General features: G+C 37.6%; 1 protein-coding gene across 2 annotated transcripts in view; it reads right to left on the minus strand.

Annotated features, from left to right (window-relative positions):
• Positions 1 to 451: 451 nt before the first annotated feature.
• CWC22 (CWC22 spliceosome associated protein homolog) overlaps positions 452 to 25,643 on the minus strand; it is a 28,223-nt gene continuing 3,031 nt past the window's right edge. The window contains exons 3-20 of one of the 2 annotated variants that reach the window (XM_040070133.2): positions 25,268 to 25,335; positions 24,508 to 24,630; positions 24,138 to 24,395; positions 23,541 to 23,669; positions 22,339 to 22,507; positions 21,942 to 21,995; positions 20,930 to 21,065; positions 20,642 to 20,848; positions 20,459 to 20,521; positions 20,047 to 20,142; positions 18,753 to 18,834; positions 17,534 to 17,594; positions 9,075 to 9,152; positions 7,783 to 7,935; positions 6,800 to 6,927; positions 5,736 to 5,837; positions 5,394 to 5,590; positions 452 to 2,813 (exon numbers count right to left, since the gene is read on the minus strand). In XM_040070133.2, coding sequence (XP_039926067.1) covers positions 2,227 to 2,813; positions 5,394 to 5,590; positions 5,736 to 5,837; positions 6,800 to 6,927; positions 7,783 to 7,935; positions 9,075 to 9,152; positions 17,534 to 17,594; positions 18,753 to 18,834; positions 20,047 to 20,142; positions 20,459 to 20,521; positions 20,642 to 20,848; positions 20,930 to 21,065; positions 21,942 to 21,995; positions 22,339 to 22,507; positions 23,541 to 23,669; positions 24,138 to 24,395; positions 24,508 to 24,630; positions 25,268 to 25,335 — 2,691 coding nt within the window. In that variant the 3' untranslated portion in view covers positions 452 to 2,226. The remainder of the gene's footprint in view (positions 2,814 to 5,393; positions 5,591 to 5,735; positions 5,838 to 6,799; positions 6,928 to 7,782; positions 7,936 to 9,074; positions 9,153 to 17,533; positions 17,595 to 18,752; positions 18,835 to 20,046; positions 20,143 to 20,458; positions 20,522 to 20,641; positions 20,849 to 20,929; positions 21,066 to 21,941; positions 21,996 to 22,338; positions 22,508 to 23,540; positions 23,670 to 24,137; positions 24,396 to 24,507; positions 24,631 to 25,267; positions 25,336 to 25,643) is intronic. The other variant, XM_040070134.2, reaches the window with a different exon arrangement.

A 25,643-nucleotide genomic window follows, 5' to 3' on the forward strand; every position in this document is an offset into this window, starting at 1 on the left:
AATGACCACCCCCAAAACTCTTATGGCACCAGGCATCTCCTGGAATACCCTCATTTTGAATACTACGGGGTATTTCAACTTCTTCCCCTTGTAAAAAATACAGTAAAATACATAAATAAAGGGCAGGAGGACAAGCCTACAGAGCAGACTGGCGTAAGGTGAGACTGCAGGTCAATTTCAGCTTCTAGAGAAGAAAAATGGCGAATATACAGGTTTAGGTCTATAAACCTATCACACACAAGATGGCAAGGAAAACACATCACAAAGCAGCAAATTCAAGTGATCTGGCAGAGGGTATAAAAGAAACATGCTTGTACAGATACTCTAAAGTAAAACACTGGACTGGTTGCACAGGGTGCTGCAGAATAAATGTTACATGTTTTCACATGAATTAATTTATTTCCATTTATTAAGGGTGTCATTAACAAACTTTTTAACTAGACCAGACTATCTCAAATGTTATGGGTTAATAAAATATATGCTATTAAACCCATAACATAGGGAAGTATTACTGTAGATATATTAAATAAGCTTGTACAATTAAACCATATATTGTTTACCATTATGGAGTATAGATTATTTTCATCAATGTGCATAGAGAGCTATCAAAGAAGCATAAGAATTAGCAGAATTCTCTTTAGGAAACATTCTTTCAAATTAAGTTTTTGTGGATTCAACACACTGCCAAAATGCACACATCATTTTGAAAATGAGACATGTGTTGGGCGAAAACCCAACAGTTTAAACATATACGACATGATGCCACCAAAGCATTTTTAGCTGTGTGCCTTAACAAGATAGGAATCTTACTTTTTTCTGCAATATAAATTTATTTTCTATGAAAATGTTTTTGACTGGAAACATTTTATTACATGAAAGATTGCAGAAATAAATTCTGTCAAATACAGAAAAAAAATAGACATTTTTCTTAGAAAAAATGCTGTGACAAGGTTTAGGCAAAACTGATCTATTTCCTTAGGAATGGTTCTACTTTCTGTTATAAAACAGCTCAAATGTATTTCTTATGCTTTGTACAATAAATATGATTTACAAGTGAAATGTGAAAGTTCTCTTTTGTCCAGCAATTGTGTTCATTTCACAAATAAAAAAGAAATGCTATCATACAGCAGCAATAACTGCATAATCTGCAACTACCACCTCTTTCCTACTGATCGTGCCCCCACACTATTTCCTATTTCAATCCTGAAGACTTTGCAAATTTCTCTGTAACTTCCTATTGAGAATTAGTCTTTACCAGATGATTTTGATTAATTTCTCATGAAACCAAGGTTGAGCGGGTTATACCCCATGACTCCAGACAGAACCATTTTATATCATAAAGTGCTGCAGCAACTGAGGGGTGGTTTTTTATTTGAACTCTGCTTCCAAAATCTTGAGCACTTGAAAACATCTAAAAAGATTTGAAACATCTCCTGTTTTGCTTTCTTGTTTTTTATATACTGGAAAAGAGGTTCCTTAAATGTTCCCACTGTAGGGATAGAGTCGAAGACTAATACTTGGAAATCAAAGTCACAACTGAAAAAATAAAAGCCAAACCAACCCTTTTTCCAAAAAGATCACAAGTGTAACTAGCTAGGATGTCACAATATTAAAAAACATTGTGAAAAGTAACAGAACAAGCTGACACACTTTCACATGTGACATTAAAAACAGCAACATTGTGTTTTCAAGTTTTAAGTCTTGAAGGAAAAAAATCAACCGAGTATTTCCTGAAGATTTTGGTGAAAAGGCTTTCATGTCTGCAAGGCTGAAAGAAGGTGCAGATAAAAAACGCCTGTTTGAAGATTTTACCGTCTTCTCATGTAACATTAACATCGTAGTCTGAAATTTGTATATTATCGCCCCAGTCTCAGCACCTGGCTTTCAATTAACAAGCAAAGTTAAAAAACAACGGGGTTTAGATTGCAAAGTTACAATTACATATACTAGAAACTAAGTGACAAAACACCCAATTTGCTGGTATCTTACTGTTTTATTCACAAAATAAAGAGCTTTGTCTTTCCAAACAAAGAACATAACAGAAAGACTCAATGATACAGTTATAAAAAAAGGGTACTGAAAATTTGAAAAAGTCTGGTAAAATTTACAAACGCAAACTACCCCTTTGTACAAAACCTTTTTTTTTAAAGGAACTTCAGTAAGAGGTTTTAAAATAGAGTTCGAACAGCTTGGCAACGCGCCTTGAGTGCCAAGGGCGGCCGGGCCCTATTTCCGCCTGTGCGGGGAGTTCTCCCTCCGCCGGTCGTCGCTCCTGCGGGACTCCCTGTGCTGCTCGGGGTAACGGCTCTGCCTGTCCCGCGCCTTCTCCGAGCCGTTCCTGCAGCGCTCGGCCTGCTCCTCCTCCCTCGGGCTGACGCGGCCACGCTCCCTCTCTCGGGATTTTGATCTCTCTCTTTTCCTGCTGCGATGTCCATCGTCTTTGCTCCAGTGTCGGTAATTTTCATCATCAGACACAGAAGCTCTTCTTTCTGCTTTCTTCGGTTTTGAGTTACTGTGTTTACTCTCTGGATCCTTACTCCTTTCGTGGTTCCTATCCTTTCCGCTGTGGTAACCGTCTCTGCCGTTGGATTCTTCTCTGTGGTGGTACTTGGAAACCTCATCTCTCCTGTGCGATTCTCTTAAGTGTCGGTGATTTCTGTCTGATTTGCTCTCAGTATCACTTCTTTCCTCTTGCTGCCTCCTTCCAGTTTTCCTTTCAAGCGATTTCCTTCTCCTTTCTTGCTTTTTCCTGGAAACTTTATCAGATTCTCTATTTTTCTTTTGCGTTCTCCTTCTTTTGGCTTTAGAAACATCTGAAATTATAACAGATTATGGAACTAAGGTTGCTTTTTTATTTAGTATATTAAACTTATTGAACTACAGAAGGAGTTCTAGAGAATGTTTTTTGCCAGAAAACGTTTGTGCACAGGTATCTGGACGAAGGTTCCAAAATAATTAACTCCTGATTTTTATCCCTTTGCTATCTGCAAGTGATGCCTGACCTTTGAAAACCCTCTACCTGTCATAACCCTCTTGCTGACTTCTACCCAAGGACCAGACACAGGCTATAAAGACATACACCAAAGCACCCTCACAAATAATCTTTTTTCTAGGAAGATGATCTTTTCCAGACTATCCAGTCTCAAAATCATTTACTTTTCCTGGAAAAGCTCATCAGTCAATGGAGATGAAAAACAGCAGATGAAGAAAAATCTCTAACACTCTCCCATGAGGAAAAAGAGGTAGGATGAAATGGCTTGAGATAATGGTATTGCAGCAATATAACAATGGCCTTCAGGCTCATTTTTCAGGAGAAATAGTGACAGCTTTGTCAACAAGATTAAAACTAACTTCTGTATTTCTAAATACAGAGTAGTCTCATCTCAGTGGAACAGGTCTTACCCTTCCTGTTTGCTCTTTATCAGGGACCTTTAGATCCCGCTCGACAGTATTTGGCACTAACAGCCATTCACAATAACCATTCATTCACCTTAGTGTGTGAACTATAGAATCACATCAGCTGCTTCTCATCACCTTTTGAAAATACCACAGCCATGAACTGATTTATTAGTATATGCATTATCTGAATTGTCTAGTCTCGTGTCTGAACTAAGGCTTGCTGACGTTCTGTTAAAATGCAATGACGGATCAATTCAGATACATTTTAATCCATTAAGTTTTTTAAGCAATGTTTTCTATACTATTTTCCTACCAGTATGCAAGAAAAGACCTGAGAAAGCAAACAGAAGAGAACCAGCTGCTTTGATGGCAGATATATTTTATCCTCTGCTGGAAGTGGTTTAGAACAGAGCTGAGCAAGCTGATGAAGTTCCAAGTATTAACAGGCAATATGACAGTAATCTCTAACTTAGCTCAATTTCTAATCAGCAAGTTTTCTATTTTTCTTTTATACACTGCACCAACACTGAAATACTGCAGCACATTCCTCTGAAAAACGGCTCTTAACTCTTCCAAGTAATTTTATCAACTCAAAAAGCTGCAAACACACGAAGACTTTGGAGTTATAACCAGTAATCAAACCTCAATTCAGTTTACCTTTAAGGAACACTTATCTCCAATTAGTGTTTTGACCACTGTAATGAAGTATATAAGAAAATGAAAAGTGAAACCAGGCTGCAAAGGTATCCAGATGAGAATTTGAATGAATGTGTTCCTCAATGGAGAAAATGGAAGTAGTAAAAGAGAAGGCCCTGAACTTGGAGAAAGCCCTGTTTCTGCTCACAGACTGCAGACCCGGTTCATCACTAGGGACTGACCCCTCTGGTTCCTATCAGGCGGCTCAGCAGAGCTGCAGCTGTCCCTGCAGGACCATCTGGCTCTGTGCTGAACCAGCGCCTGCTCTGACCCCGTTTGGCTGCGCCCTCCTCTCGCGCTGTCGTCACTAAGGCTGTTAGCCACGACACACAGCTCCCACCTTGGGCAGGAGATTGTGGGGCAGAACACAACTGCAATTCCAAAGCAGGAGCAGTTCACACTGCTTTCATTTCATTTTATTAATCATTTTCATTTCAAAGACATGTAATAAATCAAATTAACTTTGAATCGGCAAACTTCCGTGCTACAGGAAGTCATGCTGTGCCATCATCTGCTCCTGCTGCATGTGCTGGGGGACACTGCACACTCTAACTCTATTTAAATCTACTTTAAAGATTAAGCAATGTTTATGACAGTTCACATCTAATAGAAGTTTCTACATCAGCACAACAGGATAATTATAGTTATATTGCATAAAAATACAAAATTAGTTATCAGCAAAAGCTAATTCTTCCTTGAAAATTCCTCTATAGACAAGAGCTTTTACTATATTGCCACACAAACTTTTCCTGAAGCAGAAGAATTACAAATAGGGACTCAGATGGAGAACAGTATTTAAACACATTGCTAGAACTGAAGAACTGACTTCTTAACTCAAGGGAGAAGCATGTATTTCCAGAGAAAGACACAAAGAGTTCAATTAAGCCAAGAAAAAAGAGCTGTAGACATGAGTCTCTACAGTTCACCATTAAACACAGAGAAAATAATTGGGAATGACTCTAATCCCCCAATCCTCCAATAAACTGAAGTCATAGTAGTGTGTAAGAGGTATCAGCCGTGTAAAAAAAGTAATCTACAAACCAATGTTTCTCAGATATTTAAGTCTCTAGAAATGGAACTCAGGTTTTCTGAGCAAATCCAAAAATAAATTTCCCTAAGAAATATTTAATATTTTAAAACTTTAGGTTAAAAAAATTGAGTAGTTTTTAAAACCGAGAAATGACCAATGTCTATAGCCAGATTTTCCTCAAAACAACTATACACAGAAACAGTAATAAACATATCTGGAGAAAGAAATAAAAGAGAAGCAAATAGTTGTACTGTTGGTGTTTAAATACCTGAGTCACTGCTGCTGTCACTGCTAGATGAGGAGTCACTGCTGCTGGATGACTCTGAACTACTACTGCTGCTGTCTGAATCAGAATCTGAGGAAGAGTCTGTGTCTGAAGATGAAGAGGAATCTGATGACTCAACATTTTGCTTCTGTGTCATAATCAACTTTGGTGCATTTTTAAGATGTTCCCGTAATTCATCCCTAATTAGCAAAAAAAAAAAAAAAAAAAAAAAAACAAAAAAAACCCACAAAAAAAAAAAAAAAAACCACTTAAATTTTATTTTTTTGTTTGCAGGGAGAGGGAAGATGAAGAAAGTAAATATCAAATGAGAAAAGTGTTCCTCACGTTAGTCCTCCAAGGCCAATAGAAGTGAAGAAATTGATGGCAAAGCGAGTGTTTCTTGGGTTATCCCGAGGCAATAATCCCTCAAAGAAAGGCTGCAGTGTCCTGATGGAAACAAACAACTATATTAAATACTGTGCCAGCTCAGCACTCTCACTGACATAAAGAAGCTGAAAAAGAAACTGTATGGACCTCCACAAGGAAGCAAAAGTTTTCTCTTCATGCGTTTTTCAACACTTTCATTGTTTGTACCTGTGATGCACCTAATCAAATGCTATTTAAAAACTTGCTCTTTTATGACAACATAAACTTCACACACAGGAGGGTTGCATACATACTGACAGATAATGACAACAGAAATCCCAACTCTGTGAAGCCCTGAAGTGACTTGTGGAACTGCAGCAGCCTGGAATAGCGAAGGATAACAGGTGCTGACCAGCATTCAAAGATGCATGCTGAAATCCCCTCCTACAGGGCCTTAGGGATAGTTTAAAAAATAAGTTTACATGAGCTAAAGCATCTATCAAATTCTTCATCATGCACAGAAGAAATCCCAACTTAGAGGAAAGAACTCAAGCAACTGCAAGTATCATTGTCAGAATGCAATGCATTAAATCCCATACAGATTTAAAAGAAGGTTATTTATACTATATTTAAGGATTAGTAAGTAATCCCAGAGAAACTGTTACTAATAGTTGTGTTTTTTCTATGTTTTGGCAGAAAGAGAAGCTCCAGTAACATTAATTATGCAGCTATATAGCTGGTAATAGATAAAAATAAACTGGCACTTGGAAATTGCTAGGGTAGCTGAGTGTCATTGGGGGTGGAGGGGGAAAAGACATTGTGCAGAGAGTCATGCACGTACTTGAACCCAAAATGACAGCAACGCACTCGGCTTCAAAAGTGACTCCTTGCAATGACTAAACCTGTACATGAACTTATTCTTCAAGTACTGCAGCTACAGAAGGGCAGTCTCACTTGAACCCGAACACAGAGTTCTTATCTACATGTTTTCAGGTAAGGAACCTAATTAAACCTACGGTTTTGAAAATAAAACTTCAACTTACTCATCTTTTAATCTTGCATTTAAATTAGGAAGTCCCATATATTCACTGAGTTCTTGAAAGAAAATTTTGACAAAAATTCTACTGGAGGATGTGGTAGTTTCTTCACTCAGTATTATACACTCAAGGACCTGAAATTATTCAGAAAAACATTCACCTTTAAATTTAAACATATGTTCTTTTCTTATCTTAAAAACTTCTGTCCACCTGAAATAATTAGTAAAGACTGATTTTTTTTTTTTTTTTTTTTTACCCAAGGTTCATACATTCTAGTCAAGACTGTCTTTCTAAAAAATTCATTTCTACCACCTGGGAGCAGCTGCGCCCATATTTAAGCTAGTAATTCTTTAAGGATTTTTTTTTTTATTTAGGAAAGCTCCACAAGGCAAAATCAGATGTGTGAACTTCTGCCAAATTAAGAGATTTCAGACTTAAATACAGGAGAGGTAAAACATTTGGATTGACTTATGCTTGAAGAATGACAGACTAGGCTATGAAACTAGAATAAAATGGTATGAAAAGAGAAGTTACCTTTGTATTTATTTCTTCATTTTTAATGTTATATAATAATACATCTCAGAATGTGAGATTGCTTTATAAGGTATTTAAATCACTTAATGGCAGTAATTTTAATTGTCTCGTAATTCAATGCAACTTCTAATTTATCAAAATTTAGAAGCTCAAAACTCTTTTCCAAAATAACTACTTTTTAATCAGCCAATTCCAGCTGAACTCCCTAAAATAATAGCTTAAACCAACTATATGGGGAGAGAGGATGATGATACACAAGAGGGAGGAAGAGGAGATGGAACAAACCAGAATTCTTCAGCAGTGTCTCAGAAGTTACTTAAGACAATCCAGTTTGCCACAAGTCATTACAAGTTGTAGAATAATACTAGAATTAACGTGTTCTATGTTACTGCAGAGTACTGGAGATTAACTGTTGAACAAGAGACCGAGGACAATGGCTTTTTGTTTTAACTTACACTCCAGGGAATGGAATCGGTGTACAGGAGATGAGCAAACATCTTGGCCACATTCCTCAGTTTGTTCGTTTCCAAACGATGAATGGTATCGTACTGCTCCTTGAAAATGGCTTCAAAGGACTCCATGTATTCTTTCTTTAACATGCAGAAACGCTGAGACAACATGGTACAATTTAAACAACCACTTTAAACAAAACACTAAACATGCAAATAACCTACAACCTAGTGACCTAATGGTGACAATATTTACTGCAAGACTTCCTTTTTAAATAACCCTTGGAGGAAGAGCAAACACTCAAATGGGTGTATTTTATAGCTTTGAGCAGTTTGTCAGGACAAGAAACTCATTCGTGTTGCAAAACAGTAATTATCAGTTCCGAACTACAGCAAATTATCCAGCATTTTGCTTGACTTCTATACATCAAGTATTCACCTGATACAACCCCATGTTTTTTCAGGACATCACTGAACGACTATTTCAATTTAGAGAGGCAGCAGGAAACAGAAATAAGACAATTTGGACATAAACACTTCAGAGAATACGGAAATCAACATTTACAATCATCTGAACATGCAGCTTCATATGGTTAGTGCTTTGTAATTGACTGTCAATTACAAGCAAAAGGATTTCTTGAAATAATGGATGAAAAATACAAATAAGGAACATTCTCTTTCAGCACAGCTTGCTCTCTTGAGAAGACAAGAATTTGATCTTAAATCTTCAGACATGTCAATATTATCGATAGGGAAACCTTAAGTAAGAAATAACTGCAGCTAAATTAGCAGTTAGTTACACAAAACCAGAGAGTTAGCTGTTTCTTGAAGAGCAAACAAAACACCCACAAGCCCAGGACAGTAAGTATTCCATCTTGTGCTGTAAATTAAGCCTACTAAGCAGCTTTGAACAAGGTGGTAAATGACAAGAGTCTCCAAGATTAATCTTCAGCACTGTAAAAAAGGCTATTTTCTGGTAACTCATAATACTATTATGTCTTTTTAGTACCATTTCTTTGCCACTGATTTATTGTTCTACCATAATGAGAAAAAAAAGAGGCAAAATAAGCAACAATATAAAGGGCAAGTGAGTTCTCTCATTCTGCATTCACTATGCTTTTTATAATCAAAGTGCTAATTTAATCCACTAAAGCAGTCAACTAAAATAAGCATTTTCAGAATGATAAAAAGACTATTAGTTTTATTTATCCATTAAAACTTAAGTTTGACACGCAAAAAAATAGAGTAAAACAATGAAATTTTCTATCATAAAGTATAAAATCTGAAACAGAACTCACCCCTGCCAGTAACCCGAAGAATTTCTCGTATGTTCTTTGCTGAGCACAGCAGTCAAGTATCATATTGCAGAGTTCTTTCTGGGTTATGAAAAAAAGAATATTTCTCTAGGTAAATTCACTGTAGCAGCAAAAAACCCATCAGTACATGCCAAGTAACTGCAGGAAGCCTTACATGGATGCAAGCTTTGAAATGAGTATTTACATCAAACTTCATTGGCAACACCAGTAGTTTTCTGAATTTCTCTGGGATATGAATATGAACTTCTGCCCTTTAAATTTCCTCTTCTGCCTAAACCAAGATTTATGTGTTAACCAATGTATATCTAACAAATAAAGTTAGAACTCATTTACAAACTGACTTTACCATAATGAAAGGAGGAGTTACAAGATAAGAAGTGAAGGTTTTGAGGGCTTTTTTGGTGGTTTTGTTTTTGTTTGTCAATTGCTTCCTTTTGTGATATGCTTTTTAGGGTTTCTTTTTGTTTGTTTGAAATGGTACCAATCCATGCATTTACAGAAAATGAAAATTCTTTACAACTTCCAAGTGTCTAAATGGCTTACAAACCATTTGGAAACACAATGTGCATTTCTTAGCAGTTATTTCCAAAATCAGACATATCTGTCGATGTTGGTATATACTAACACCTTTAACTCTGCAGCCATAATTTGCCTGACAAGACCTGCTTAGCACAAGCAAGCAGAAGGCTGAGTTTCACTGCAATGGCATCAGCCCTGAGGGAGATGTTTAAAGACTAAACTCACCTTTGGGAGGCTAAAATGCCTGGACTTCCTCTCTAACCAAGAGAACAAGAGAAACTTCTCTATAGCAGCTGTTTTAGGCTGAATTCTTAAACACCCTTTATAGGAGAGCATCTCTCATTCTTGGCTAGGAATGAACAGAGGAAGCCTAGCTAGATCAGTCTCCAAAACATTTGTGCATCCCCCATCATCAACAGCCTGCCTTCCATTTTCCTGTCTCCTCAGTGAACACGGATGGAAGAATGGAGGATTCTGTCCTGTTCCATAATGCCAATTATGTAGGACAGGTTTCTGGAATACAGGCTCGCTGGCAACCTTCCTCCTTGTCTTCCAACCCCATCACCCCACCATTATTATCAGATCCACTTCTGGTAGCTGTCTCTTCCTCTCCATTCACACAGAGCAAACCAGGAGCCAGAGGGAAACACTTTGTACCTCACCTCTTGGGCCAGAGCCCCTCACTGGCTGAGAGCAGAGGTCCTGACACGTGAGACCATGCAGGTTTAAAACCAAACTTATCCCCCTGACCTTCTCCCTGAGATGCAGCTTGTAATGCAGCTGTTTAGGGTACATTTGGCAACATTAGTTAAGACAAGTGAGCAAACATTTTTATATAAATTAAAAGCTATGAAATTACACAATGCTTAAAACAGCCCTGCAGGTTTTGCCCATTCACCTTTTTCATTACTGTTTTCTCCTAAGACAGATTCCATAGGTGTAATCCAATTTATGACACTCCTAAATAGGTTTCTGTCTGTCGGTCACATACCTTTCATTATTTAATTTCTCTAATAGTAACATTCCTATAAAAACTACTGGATGACTTCAAGCATTTTATTCTCTTTGTATCTTGCACTCCAATTTACTGTAGCATATACTGGATTTTATATTCTCCCACTTATGTCATTCTTCCAAGCAAGTATTCACAACAAACATTTTTGCCCATCATAAAAGCTCAAAACAAATAAAAAGCCAACCATGCTGAACAAGAATCCACTCCTCCAAATAAAAAAGCAGTAATGTATCAAATAAACTTGCAGATGTGTTTAAAGGTATTCCTTTAAACACTGTCACACTGTATTAATGTGATGTATTAAAATGCATATTAAGTTTTTATATTATCCCATTTTACAGTAATGCTGCAGTTAATCAGTTTTTAACAATAAAAAGGGTAAAGTGCTGATGCCACTGTTAATAATGTCAGGAAGAGTTGAAAAACAAATTACTTTTCTTCCCCATCTTAAATGCAATTATAGCCTCGGTATTCCCTGTGGTTTACAGTAATTAAATATTTTAACATTTTAATTAAATATTACAATGATTTCTAGGAGGGTATCTTGAATAACCACATGCACGAAAATAGGTTTGCCCATAAAGACATTCTTGCTGGTGTTATCTAAACAATTTGAGGTTAGGTCTAGAGTAACTGTCTTCCAGATTTGAAATTAACAAACTTTACAATTATTTAATTACTTTTTGAGAGATGCAACAAGCTCAGGTGGCAATTCTAGCTTAATTCACAGCTTCAAAAGTGAACTAATTTTTGCACTCATAATCCTGATTATGGCATGAAGAGCCGGGTATTTAGCCCATCGCTTGTTTTGAAGACCACAAAGAATTTGTTCCCCAATTTTAGGGGCAATTTCTATATTGTGGTGCTTAACTGTTTTCATGCAATGCTCAATAAGTAACTACTCAGCATAGTTAAGAAAGCATACATAGCCATCCAATCATGAAGTAAAACACCTCAAAGTATCTGACATCTCATACAGATGGTGAATAATTTACGAACATCTTGAATTTATTATTGTATCATAGTGAACAATAGCACTTCCCAAAGCTGCTAAGACCAAAGATAAGGAGAAAGCTCCCTCTAAATGCACTGCATTTCTCACACTTCTCCCTAAACAGTCTCTGTCTGTCTTACCCAAACAGAGTAAAGGTTTAGATGAACCATGACTCAACCTAACATGGCAAGTATCATCATTCATTTAAAGATGCTAAAGGAAAAGACAGAAAAATAAGACTTGTTTTGGGTTTTTTTCTCCTGGTTCTACCATTTAAAAACACAAGCACACCCTGCCCAATCTATTTTCTCTCAGCTTCACACAAAGGCTGTGTCCATGGCAGGCAGAAGAGCTGAAGTAACTTATCCCCTTCTGATCACGGGCTCCTTTTCACAGCTAGTACCTCCCCCCACCCCTTCTCCCCTCATTTTTGCAATTTCTTTAAGATTTGCATTCAGCCAAGACTGCAGTTCCAGAGCTGCCCCCAGGCTGCCTCCCTGTGGAGGTCACCTCTGCCCTCCCTGGCTGGAAGTGATGCCATTTCCACCTCCCTCCCCCTGCCAGCCCCACAGCTCTGTTCCCACCACTGCATACTACCTGAAGCCATCTTGAGACATCCCCACCCTGTAAATCATTCTTAAAATATAACATTTTCAATGTCAACACTTCATTTCTAGAAGTTTCCTCACAGGACTAAAGGAATTTATTTGCTGGGAGCAAACCTAGTGCAGGCCTTAGGTTCATTTAAATCAATGTGAAATTGGAATTACGTGAAACGAGTGCCTTGCATTTAATGTATTTTCACTGCTTTTACAGATGCGACACTTTTCCTGTTTTTTCTTTTAATTCACTGAAGCATATTTTACTCCCACTGACTACCTTGAAGCTTTCCTTACTGCTGCATATTTTAATGGGTGCAACCATCACACAGCCTACTTTTCCCAGCATCTCTGCTTTCTCTTCTTAATTTGTCAAGTTACCACTTAGAGCCAAAGCTGGCAAAGCCATGGAAGGTGTTTCAGCAGCAGGCAGCCTTTTGTCAAACTATGCGTAGTGCTTTTAGCACAAAGTCTCCAGCTCTGTCCTGTGCTCAGCTAATGGTCTTCCTCAACTTTTGTCCTTTTTTTTTGCTCAACCACTTTTCTGTTTAGAGTAACATATGCTTAAAGCTGAATATGGTTATCACAAATCTTGCATAAATCAGACTTAATATTTTACATTGGAATCCGTAACTGGATATAAGGATAGATACATTTTTAATCATGCTGCTACAAGTCTGCAACACACAAACACACACAAAAATGATATAATACATCTAAGTCCCACGGTATCTCTCTCCTTCTACCTGAAGGCCGCACATGCAAAACTTCACTTTAAGTGATTTTACTGAGGTAATCTGAGCAATTCCACCTCCTCCTTAGGTTAAATGCATACCTGTGGAAGATCAAAATCTAATCAGAATTCTACCTAATGCCTGCTATCAGTAACACAACAGCCTAATTCTGTATGGATGCTGTACCTTCACTTTGTAGACATCAACAAATACCACAACGTGGTACGTGCATGCGGTGTACATTTTTTTTAAATTGAGAAATTATGGAAATTCAGAATGATTCTGCACCTCAGGCCCACAAAAACCTCCTGCTTCAAAAGACAGGAAAGCTGCTTGAGGATGATTATCTTTTACAGCCAGTAGCAAGGCTGTGAACTAATCATGGTGCAGTTGCTAAACCTACCAGCTGCAATGCCCTCCAGTTAGAGAAGAAATTAATGCATCTAAGAAATCATCGATTTGATCAGAGCGTAATTATCAGCCTTAGACCATCCTACTCTACATCAGCTTCCTGAACTATATTTTCACTTTCAGTGAAAGTCAATTTTTCAGTCAAGTCAATGTAAGTACTTGTGTTATCTTCAAGACTCAAGGCATAAATAACACGAGACACTGACACTCCCACACCACCAACTAGGACTGCTTTGAGCAAGTGACACCACCCTGTAAAAATGGAGATGTGTCAGATGCATGCATAATTCTCTCAAGAAGGCTGTGCCTGCAAGAATTTTTCTCATTTCAAGTAAAAAAAAAAAAAATCTGGTGACGCATTACCTTTATCTGGAACGTGCACACAGTTAGAAGAGGCTCTAATTTAATTTAGCAACATTTCTGTATACAAGTTTAATTTTTATCACAAGCCAAGAAAGAAGAAAAGCCTAAAAGCCAATCCGTTTTAGGCAGATTTTCGAAGAGCAAGAACAATATATGGTTGGTTTAATTTTTTTAGTGTCTGAATTTCAGCCAGGCTTGTTTGTTTGCTCTCCACACAGTTCAGAAGCCAGAACAACTGGTAATGCCACACTCCGCTAGCTACAGTTTTAATTTATTTAAATTTTCTTCTTTGGTAATACATAGGATTAATACAGCTTTAACAGAGATAATAACTGCACTTTTAAAAAAAGTAAAATAGTGATCTCTGCCAAGACTGAACATATGCCCAAAGAAGCAATTGTGAGGCTTGTTTAGAACAGCTTTGCACACACTGTAGTACAGAGAGCAAAGCTATTTCACTTTTGATCTGCAGGCTTCAGCTGGGTCTAAATAACATGAATAAAAGCAAATCTACTCCTAGTAAGTTTACTTAGAAATTAAAGAACTTCAACACCTTAAATGTTTCAAAAAAGAAATAAAACATCAGAGGAGTGTTGACAACCCTCCTCGGCAGCTGGTCCTAAACTGCAATGCCAAAAAGCAGTATTATGTTGTTCCAGTCCACAGATTATCCATCTGAACCTTAATCCTCTTTCTGCGAGTCAGAGCTGTGTGAGAGATCCATTACTGGTATTAAACAGGCGAACAACTCGTGCTGCACAGCAGTTAATGTGACACAATGATCTGATAATTCAATCACTGAGAAAAACTGCTAATGTATTTCTGAAATCAGCCCTGATAAATCAGACAAAAAGTTTCTGCACATGAAGATTTCAAGAAGAGTTACTCAAAGAGAGTTACCCATGAAAGATGGTTATTAAGACTGTATTAGTCTCAAACCTGTTGTCTGCATCTGTCTTTAGGTTTCAGATATTCCGATTAGCTTTTTGATTGTATTTAATCGACAATTTACTACTCAAAGCTTGTGGAAAACAGTCTTAATGACCAAATTAAATAAATATTGTTTTATTAAGTAAAGCCTTTTCAAAGAAAAGCAGAAAGTTACTGTAAAATCAGACTTGACTTGAACAAACATTTTGCAATGAGAAATCTTAGATTTCACCTGATTTTTAAGGAATACTTCAGCTAAATGCTCTAGTTCCTGCTTCTCATGATGACTGCTATTCATAGTAGGAGTTGGAATAGAGAATGAGCATAAACAAAGATTGCAGGTTCACCCAAGAGTTCAGCAAACATTTCAGGAATTTCTCAATACTGTTTAAAGCTTTGAACCAAAAAGTGTGAAGACATATGACACATCATCCTGCAATACAGATTGTTGAAGCCTTCAGTAAAACAGATCAAAAAATAAAGAAGTGCTTTACAGCTAAAATAATAGTAGTAGAGAATTATAAAGGTTCAAAATAAACTAAGATCAAGTCCAACTGTAAACCTGCTGTGTTCACCACTAAACTATATCCACATGTCTTTTGAACATTTTCAGGGATGCTGATTCCACCATTTCCCTGGGCAACCTGTTTCCATCACTGACCGCCCTTTCAATGAAGAAATTGCTGCTAGTATTTAATTTAAACCTCACCTGGTGCAACTTGAGGCCATTTCCTCTGGTTCTGTCACTTGTTATCTGTGAGAAAAGACCAACCCCCACTGGCTGTACCCTCCTTTTGGGTACTTGCAGAGTGATAAGGTCCCCTCTGAGCCACCTCTTCTCCAGACTGAACGAGCCCAGCTCCCTCAGTCACACAAGGCACCCCAGGTGAAGTCTCACAGCCCCGAGTACAGAGGGACAGACACTGCTCCGTCCTGCTGGCCACGCTTGTCTCGATCCAAGCCAGGAACTCATTGGATTCTCAGTCACCTGGGCACGGCTGGATCACGTTCATCTGCTGCCAACCAGCACCTCCAGGTCCCTTCCTGCTGCTGGGCAGTTTTCCAGCCACTCTTGCCCCAGCCTGTAGCTCTGCCTGGGGCTGCTGTGACCCAAGGCAGGACTCAGCACTTTGCCCCACTGAACATCACACCGCTGGCCTCAGCCCACTGACCCAGCCTGTCCAGATCCCGCTGCCTTCCTGCTCTCCTGCAGATCAACCCTCCTGCCCAACTTGGTGTCATCTGCAAACTCAGTAATGGCTTGCTTTTTACTGGAGGCAGAGGGACTTAATTCAATAAAGGCTTCAATCTGAAGACAGTGGCTTGAACAAATAAAAGACGATTTTTCTAGCTTAAAAATTGGCAGTTAATTTAAACAAATTTTCTGCTGAATGTATTCCATTTTTTAATCCACATGTACAGACTCAAGCCCTAGAAACCCCTGAATAATTTTACTGCCTACATCTGCTTATTCCTTCTGTTCTCACAGTGTTGAGGAAGAGTATTTTTTTTTAAGATTTTTGTCCTCATAAAGGAGCTTAATTATATACAATGAGCAAGTCAAAGCTCTCATATCTTCGATTAAATGAGGTGAAGAGTAGTCATGACTCTTAAAGAAAAAAAGAGATCAGTACAAAGAAGCCTCATGAAATAAGAGGACGTAGTTTTACAACGGTTTTGAATCTTGAATTATAGTAAATCCTACAACTAGTACTGAATCGTAGGTTTATACTAATTGCTGGGTTTTTCTTTTTCCTTCCCTTATTTTTTCTGAGCAGCTTCTGCCCACAGAAGTTAGGAGCTGACAGAGACTACCATGGTAATAAATCCTAAGAGTTAAGTAGTTCTCACTACAAGCAACTAGTGTTATGCATTATAACTCTGTTATATGGTCTAGCACATATATTCTAGATTGTTTGCTCTATTCTTTAGAGCTGAATTGATTTGCTGATATTGCACTTCCTGCACAGAATTAGAGAACTAGATTAAAAAAAATATACAATCTCAGTCCTTAGTTTACTTCCATGTAAATTACTTAGAAACAAGCAATAGTACAAGAATTGAAAAAATGATAGGTAAACAAGTTCTCAAAGAACACCTAAGTGTAGCCCAGATCTCCCCTTACTAGTTAGTATAATACTAAAGTTACTTATTACACACACAGTTTCAAATGAAACTGATAATTAAAGCCACAAGAAGTTAAAGAGCTCACACCAGTGCAGCTCCTATGACGACAGCTTACAGCTGGCTGAAAAGCTGCTTGGGAAATTAGATGTGTATTTACGTTCTACCAGTATTAAACAGAAGTGCTGGATGAAGAACAGTTTCCATTACTTGAGAACACAGCAGCTGTACTGATCTTACAGAGTCTGAAGGCAAAACAGCTTTAGCCCTATGATCTCCAAAATTACACAAAGCAATCACTCAAAATACGCTGTTTATTCAAAGACTGACTGTGAAAGCACTGAAACAACACTCAGAGCACTGTGCTAAATTTCAAGCCCCACTGATAAAGTCTACAGCTTCAGATACTGTCTTCAACCCAGAGTCCTTCCAGAGACAGAACTCTGCCATGCTGCTGTAGTCTTGTCATAGGACAAAAGCAGCACCAGTCCAAACAGCAGACTTTTTTAAAGGCTATGAGCAAGCATTCCTGTTGCTTCATGTAAGAGAAATTGCTTATGAAATGTGTGTCAGTCCATTTGTTCTAAAGGTTGTGAAATTAATTTTGAGGAAGGACAGCTGTAAGGAACAACTCTCATTTATCTGCCTGCTATACAAATTAGCTCATGGAACGTGAGCAAGGTTTTTAGACACTACCATAGTACTGTATCTTAATAATGTTAGTAACAATAAGAGCAAAAATAAAGGCTTACAGTCTGACTTTCAGGGAAGTCCATCTTCAGCAGTTTATGAGCACATTCTTCAAAGTCTAAGCTGAATAGAAAAAACACTTATTATCTGTGCAATATATGCTATGCTAAAAACATTCCAAAACTATGTTAAGATTCATTGTTGGTGCTAAAATCTCAACTGTTTTGAAGTAAAATATGTTAGCTGTTTGATTTACTGAGATTTCATTGTTGTTGGGGGTTTTTAAATAAACATCTTGTATTTCATGAGCTTCTATCTGAAAATTAATCCAAAGTGACTACGTTTGCAGGCAATCTGAAAACAAGATGATCCAAGTCATTATTACTATCACATCCCCTTATAAAACTTAATAAAACAGAAAAGTGGGAGGTTGTTTTGCACATTTTGAAACACACTGAAATGCAAGCACTTCAGACAAGCTCCAAAAGCAGTATTTACCAGTCTCCTCTTTGCACTCCTGTTCTGAAAGCCTTTAGCTACCACGGGGTACATCCTGCCCCCCCACACGTAAGATGAACAAGTTTGAGTATGCAAGGAAGTATTTAACAGTAACTTTGAGAAACGTGAGAGCCTTTGATTTCCTCAGTATGGTATTAATTCATATGTCTAGTGATCAACACCACAATACATCATTGCACTCCTCAGGCAGCATCAGACCCGCAGACTATTATGGGCTACAAGGGATCAATCCCTCCTCTCAGCCTGGTGACAGAGAAGCTACACCCATCAGGTTTGGAATATTTGTGCCACAAACTGCAAGGGGAGTTCGTTCTCAGGATGACCACAAGTAGACTATACCTCAGGGTTGGTAACTGCATGCTTAATTTCCAAACAATGCAGATGGCAAAAGAACTCCATCTCAGAAGTGGAGACGAACTACAGAATTTCTAAGTGTGTCTCAAATTCTTCTCATAAATTCTGAAGATGCAATAAAATTTGAAGATCACTGACTTCTGCTTACTCAGAAAGTTCTCACTACCGCAATAGGCCCAAGTCACTACCCAAACATTTTGAAACAATCAAGATTCATCTTAGAATGAGAATTTGGAAAACAGTCTGCTTTACACAGTCAGGTCAGGCTCCATAAAGACCACTTCCCTACTTTTTTTTTTTTTTTTTTCCCTTTTAAATTGCACATTAAAACAGAATTTTAAAAGAAAGAGAATTACAGATCACTGACTTCAAAAGAACTACACTCTCAGGTGCATAATTTATATTTACCTTGACTGAATAGCCAGATAAATTGTACGACGGAAGGAGACCAGGTTAATTTCTGTTTTATCATGGACAGTAACTTTCTGACCTGGAAAAGTAAAACACAGGTTTGCAAAGAGCAAAACATTAAGGAAGACACATGTAGTAATTTTTTTAGGACAGTTCTATTTACCATTTACTGAGTCTGTAGCACGCTATTTTTCTAGAAGTACTTGGGCCTGTTTGCAGGTTTATGTATCTTTTAATGTTTATTTTTATAGGTAAGAAAAAAAATAAAAGTAAGTATTTGCTTCATCTGTAACAAAAGTAAATCTTTAGAGAGTTTTAAAAGGGTAGCTCTTTTAAAGATATTTCATGTTTCTTAGTCACTGCAACCTCTAGGTTTAACATTTTTTGTCAACATTATTAGCAATCCATTTTCTGCATGATTTAGCTATACAAAGCTTTATGAAGCATCTCTGATTTTAACAGGTAGTTCTTAATTCCTGTTAATTGTAGCATCTACATTACAGTATTCTGTAAAGTCCTGGAGCAAATGTAGAAAAATCCATTCTGAACCAAACCACTCGGGGAACACTTTCATTTGTAAAATACTCATTATTCCTTCAGTTTTTTAAAGTTTGGTAAAAGCATAAAAAATGAAAAATTATGTTAATGTTCATGCTTTTCATGAGCCTGGGAGCTCTGCTCTTCTGTGAAATACTCCACCAAACTAGTAATGAAATCCATTCCTGATATGCTACAGGAACAATACTGGACTGGCTTTTCCATTACTCATGCAGTGTGCACAAAAATTTCAGTTATGCTTTCCCATCAATGTTTTTTCCTGGGAATTGAATATATTCTTTGAAAATGAGTAAGTATTGTCCCCAGTGAAGATCAAGAAAGAGGGCTTTACTGAACCAAGTGAGATATGGAGGATGTATATACAGCTGTCAAGAAAATCCATCCTAATTTTGAAAGTGACTTAAAAATATGACAGAGTATGGAAAAGTTTTAGCAAGTTTTCATTTTGCTCTTTTTCATGTCTTATGTTTGCAAGGGTTTTCTCAAAGGAAACTGATACTGCCAGGAATGACGTGGCAAAGTTGTTTTTCCTTTTCTGCATGTGCTGAATGCTTCCTTTCAGACTTTTATACTGTTTGCTAGTAAACACTTAGATATGAGAATAACTCAAGAGGAAAACATTGCTTAACATCTGAACATCTCAGTTTTGCAAAACATCTAAGAAGATAAGTTTTTCTTTCCTGCTTCATCTACACTCAATCAATTGCTCATAAGGTGCCAGTCACACACTTACCATCTTCATCCTCCTCCTCATCGTCATCTTCATCTTCTTCACTACTTCCATCTTCTTGATTTCCTTCAGATTCAGTGTCGCCTTCATCAAGAATTTCTGGAAGAGCAGTATCCCAGATTAATGGAACACAGAGCACAGTACTTTCGTTACAAAAACCCCCTTGATCCAACCCCTGAAGAGTGAAAGGCTGTCTCAGGTGCAGAACGAGCAAGAGGCCAAAAGGCATATATAACTGCATGGAAACATAGATGGAGAAACAACACTGAGTAGCACGAACACAAAGCAAAGCTCTATGAACTGAACGACTTATACAGGACAGAAATATCACCCACTGTTAAATAAATGTTGGCAGCAACAGCTGAATAAGCAAATGCCATAGGTGATTGTTGTGTACACACAGAAATATCTCTACCTTTCTTCAGCATTTTGTATTTCTCCTCATTTTCCATAAAGTTCGGATCCATCTTGAAAACATCTTTAGAATAAAAGAGAATCTTTATTTAAAACACAAATTGAAGAAAGCTATTAATATTTAATCTTGAATTTATTTTCTTGGGGAATGCAGTTAAGGAATTATCTTTAATTTCTAACTTACTAAGAACATCCTCTGGGTTGTAATCATCTTCCAATGGCAACATATGAGTAAACTGATCCTCCTCTTCCACTAGATCTAATCCCTCTGGAATGATTGGATGATCCTTGAAGCCATCCTTCCGTACAGCAAACATGACTTCTATCATGTACTGAACACGCATATCGATTTTAGATTCATGCAGAATGTGTCGAAGGCGATCAAAGATTGCTTTGGAGAAGAGAGAGATGTAAATACGAAAGGGATTTACTAATACAAATGCCAAGATACGTTTTGGCTAACTGTACTTACCATTAATACCCCTAGGCGAAACTTCTGTTAATTTGAGCCCACTCTCTTTAATAAATCCAATTGCAACTTCAATACTGTCATCAGTAGGCCTTTCAAGAAGCAAAGTGAGCATTTCCAAACATAAAACCTCGTGAGCCTGTGGAAAGAGTACCAGCAAAGAATTAGAACGTACCGTGTTACACCATCACCACAGTCATTTACTGGACAGGCCTGTCCAGCCTTTGAGGGTGCCACAACACAGCGCTATAATCATACACACAAGGCAGCAGTAGTGGGGCAAAGCTGATTTGAGAGGAAGTCAAAATTTCAAATCCAGTTTTACCATCAGTATTTACACCAATTTTCTAGTGAATGTCACTGTTTTATTGAAGTGAACAAGCAAGCAATGAAAAATTTGCCATTAAAAAAATAACAGAATGCATTTTCAAGAAGTAAATAAAGCAGCATTTGCATTTTAAGTGCATTGTATCTATAATTTTATGAGATCTTCCAAGATCAGGCACATAAGCAAATAGCACATCTCAGCTAATTTCCTTTTTACCAAAATGCTGAACATTCCCAACACATTCCTGAGACACTGCTTCTGGACATTATTTAAATCAGAGCATCCTGATTTCTGACACATAAACAAGTGGCCTAGAGATAAATTTGATCTGGATGCAACGGAGTTTATTTCTGCTACACACATGTTGCGAGAAAACTCTGTTTAAGACCTGTGGGACAGAGCCTCAAATGATCCTTGCTTTGCATCAAGACGTGCCTGAGTACTGGCCCAAACACACACATGAAATCTGGGGAAGCTCAGGAGCCTAAGTGCAATGATCAGTGGTGATAACTGCAAAAGCAATTAGCAGTACCTTTCCCAAAGAGATCCTAACAGCTTAAAGCAGGCACCACAGTCAGGCTTTCAGCAACTTTCAGAAGAGACAGAGAATCTTGACTTAGGGCACTGCTGTCTTTAACTATAAATTAGCCACATAGGGTTTGGATTGAGTAGAAACAAAGAACATACCACATTCTGATTCATCAAATGTGCAACAAATTTTGAAGATGTTAGACAGAGTTGCTGCAAAAGAAATAAACCAGGAAATTTTAACATATGGAAGAAGAAATTCATAACCCAGACATTAATGCATCTCACAAACAAGTCATGAAACTATTTAAGGATACTGGTAGTTGTTCACAATTAGGACTGTACACTCAAAAATAAAAAATTACAATTAAACACCCCTGCCCAAATCAAAAAGCCCCAAACTATCACAATATCAATCCAGAACAGACTGTCAAACTTTCATGATATTCATTTGTCTATAACCCTTGGTCTTGGCTGTGTTCCTCTGAACACACTTGACACAGTTACACTGCAGAATTCCACATTACAGCACATTGCTCGTTTACATTTCACATACCTTGTCATTTCTGCGATATCCTTTACGAAAATTCAGTATCAGCCTCTTGAGGATCAATTCACCAATATTTGGAAACTTTGAATTGATAATTGCCACAAGAGCTGCATAAACATGAGTGAAAATCGGAGAGGCGCTCTGAGCTTGCAAAATGGATCGAGACAGCAACCCCCTGTAAAAATAAGTAAGTTTTAAAGACCTCCCTGGTAATAAGTTATGTAATGTTTTTATTCAGTACTTACCACATGAAACCGTGTTGTGCAGTTGGAATAGCTGGAAGAAACCAGATGATCATTTTCAAACCCGGGTTTATCATGCCACAAATAGAATTTTGCAAAATGTGTTACACAAATCTGAACTGAAAAGTTCTTGAACTGTTACCTGATCTTTCAGTAAATACTGTTCATATTAGAGCTACACTTCAAAATGCTAAGCATGTAAAAAGCCATCTTGTATCCTGCAATTATCCCTTTTTTAATCTGAACTTCATCTGATTATAACACACTACTTAGAGCCTAAATGAATGTAAACAAAGGACTCACAAGACAACAGTTCTTTTATTGTTCAATATCAAGAAAGTCTCAAAAGGATCTGTGGCTTGCTCCCCCTCCTCTCAATTTTGCATTTTGTAATGCTTTGGAGCACACAGAATTTGACTTTTGCTGTATTACTTGACTGTCTGTGGATGAGGATAAAAAGAAAACAAACCTCCAAATGTGAATCTTCAAAGTACACACTCTTCCTTGTGGTCTACTGAAATCCTAAAAAAACCTCCTACAGAGTACTAAATATAAGGTACAGAGGGAGCTTATTCCTACTTACTTTGGCATTGAGAAACGGAACGTAACTATAGTAAAACTTGTTTTGCTAAATAGTGGCTACAAGTATTATTTGTCCCAGAAAAAACAAAACAAAACAAAACCAAGCACTACAAAAATAAATAGTGACAACTGTAAAGTACAAGTCATTCAAGTAAAACACATTGGGTAAACCTTAAGAAGGGGAAGTACACACCATCTGTTGCACTCTTTTATTTCACCAATCCCTTTCCCAAGCAAGGCACTACTCTGAATAGGACAATATGGCCTAAGGTTAATATTAAAATCTGACACCCATACAGTACTCAGAGCACACAGAGGTGTACACATGAGCAGCGTACATGCTCAAGAAAAGCAAAAGACCTATTTTAAAATACCAAGGCTTACCTTCCCCGAACAATATTCTCCTGAAGGAGCTCATGAATGATGTTTTCTATATTAGAAACGTTCACTTTATTGACAAGACCATTGATTGACTTCTTCAAGGCTTCCCAACTCATCCTCTGGTATGCCAAGCTATTACAAAGTATCACAAATTAATAATGTATACATCTGAAGTTGCACTGAATAAACTTATACATATACAGCACACATTCACATTTTCATTTAATCAGTAAAATAAATCTAAAAATATTCACTGCATAAACGTGAAGACTTGTTCACAATTATACATTCAACCACGAGACAATCATTGAACCAACAGGATAAACCAAAGTGTAATTCTCTACAGATATGAGAGATGTTGCTTTGTAAGATGTTCCAAAAAATTTCTAGCTATTCGGTATCCTGCTTCACTTTATCATTTACACTTTGCAGCAGAAGCAGGTGCAGTTTTAATCTGATTCTCTTATCTCTCTTCTGATAAAAACATACCTTCAAAACAATGATGACAACCCTTAATGGATCCCATTTTCCCCACCATTCTCTAAACACCTTAACTGTTCTGCTTGCAGCAAAAAACCTACTCCATAACTTTGAACTCACCTATTTTTATCAGTGATTTGCTCTTGCATCATCCTGAGCTTAGCAGGTGGAATATATGCACCACCTGTGCGAGTAAGGATGGGATCCACTTCTTCTTTCTTCTTCTTCGAGGTGGTCTCATCATGAGCAAGTGAGCTCTGGCCCGTGGACCTCTCAGGACTCCTACGGTCAGGTGAGGAGTATCTTCTCTGCTTCCTTCGATCATATTCTCTGTCCTCCCGTCTCTCATAGTGTCTATCTCTCCCTCTTTCCGTCCTTCTAAAGGGAAAAGAAAAAACACCCACTCAACACCCAAGTGTACGTGGAAAGCTTTCACATTTTAGTCTTTAAAAGTAAGTATTTTATTACTGATGAAGAAAGGGCTCCACACCTTCCATCTGAATTTCTGTCATCATAGTATTCCCGTCTTGAATATTCCTCATCATATCTGCTGTCATCAGAGTATCTCCTCTTCCTGGGAGATGGAGACCGAGACCTATCACGCTCCATATCCCTACTCGCAACACAAGACATAAAAACTTTTAGTGAGAGGCTGAGAAAAGCAATGGTATTAATATTTACTTGCAATATAAAGTGACAATGCAGAAGTGTTCCAATTCTGCAACGTGAGTTTTAAAATAAGTGTCACTCCAATAAAAACTACTTTAACAATCATTTGTTGTCAGGAAAAAATTATCAAAAACCAAAGCAGCACTGTAAAAGAAAGCTCCTAGAATTTGAAATTAAATGTTTAACAGTAATAACATCAAATACCAATGGTAAATTCAGCAGCTTGCATTCCTTGGAACACACGTATTCATTTGTATCTACTTACTTTCGCCTGTACAGCACAAAGCAATCTTGCCCAACAATGATAATTGTGGTATCAGAGATAGGTGACTTCCAGCAAAAAGCTGGCATGTAATTTCCACTTTCAAGTCTCATGATAATTTAACTAAATTTGTTTTAGTAACAAATCCATTTAATTACCGTTATATTGACATTCAACTATTTTATTAAATCTATACTTGCTTTTTATCACTTAGTTATGGTAATATATAAAAAGATGATGATATTTTTTTAACTTCTCTAACTCACTATGTGAGGTGTATATATACAGAATTGAAGGATACAAAAATCAGTCACTCTACCTGTCCTCTGGAGACAAGCTTTCATGTCGGGAACTGTAGTTTTCCTTCCTTTCGTGATTGGAACCATGCTTTAGGGAAGGAGGAAAAATAAAAAAAGAATCAAGCCCCAACATGACTGTGAGCACCTATCTTCAGATCAAAGCATACCATGCCTTCAGTTCTCACTCCTTTGCAAGGAGGGCCATCAAATGAAGCTGAAGGCAGTCAGGTATGACAAGGAGAGGCTCCTGGCTCTCTAGGAACAAGCAGTTACGCAGGTGGACCCTCTGCTACAGGGTGCTGCAGAGCTCCAGTGCTTCCACAGGTTCAAGGCACTGAACAAACACTGAAGAAAAATCCACAAGGGTTACCAAAAAATCTTTCTGGTTCAGGAAGC

The sequence above is a fragment of the Hirundo rustica genome, chromosome 7 (genome assembly GCF_015227805.2).
Source record: "Hirundo rustica isolate bHirRus1 chromosome 7, bHirRus1.pri.v3, whole genome shotgun sequence".
Taxonomy (NCBI): domain Eukaryota; kingdom Metazoa; phylum Chordata; class Aves; order Passeriformes; family Hirundinidae; genus Hirundo; species Hirundo rustica.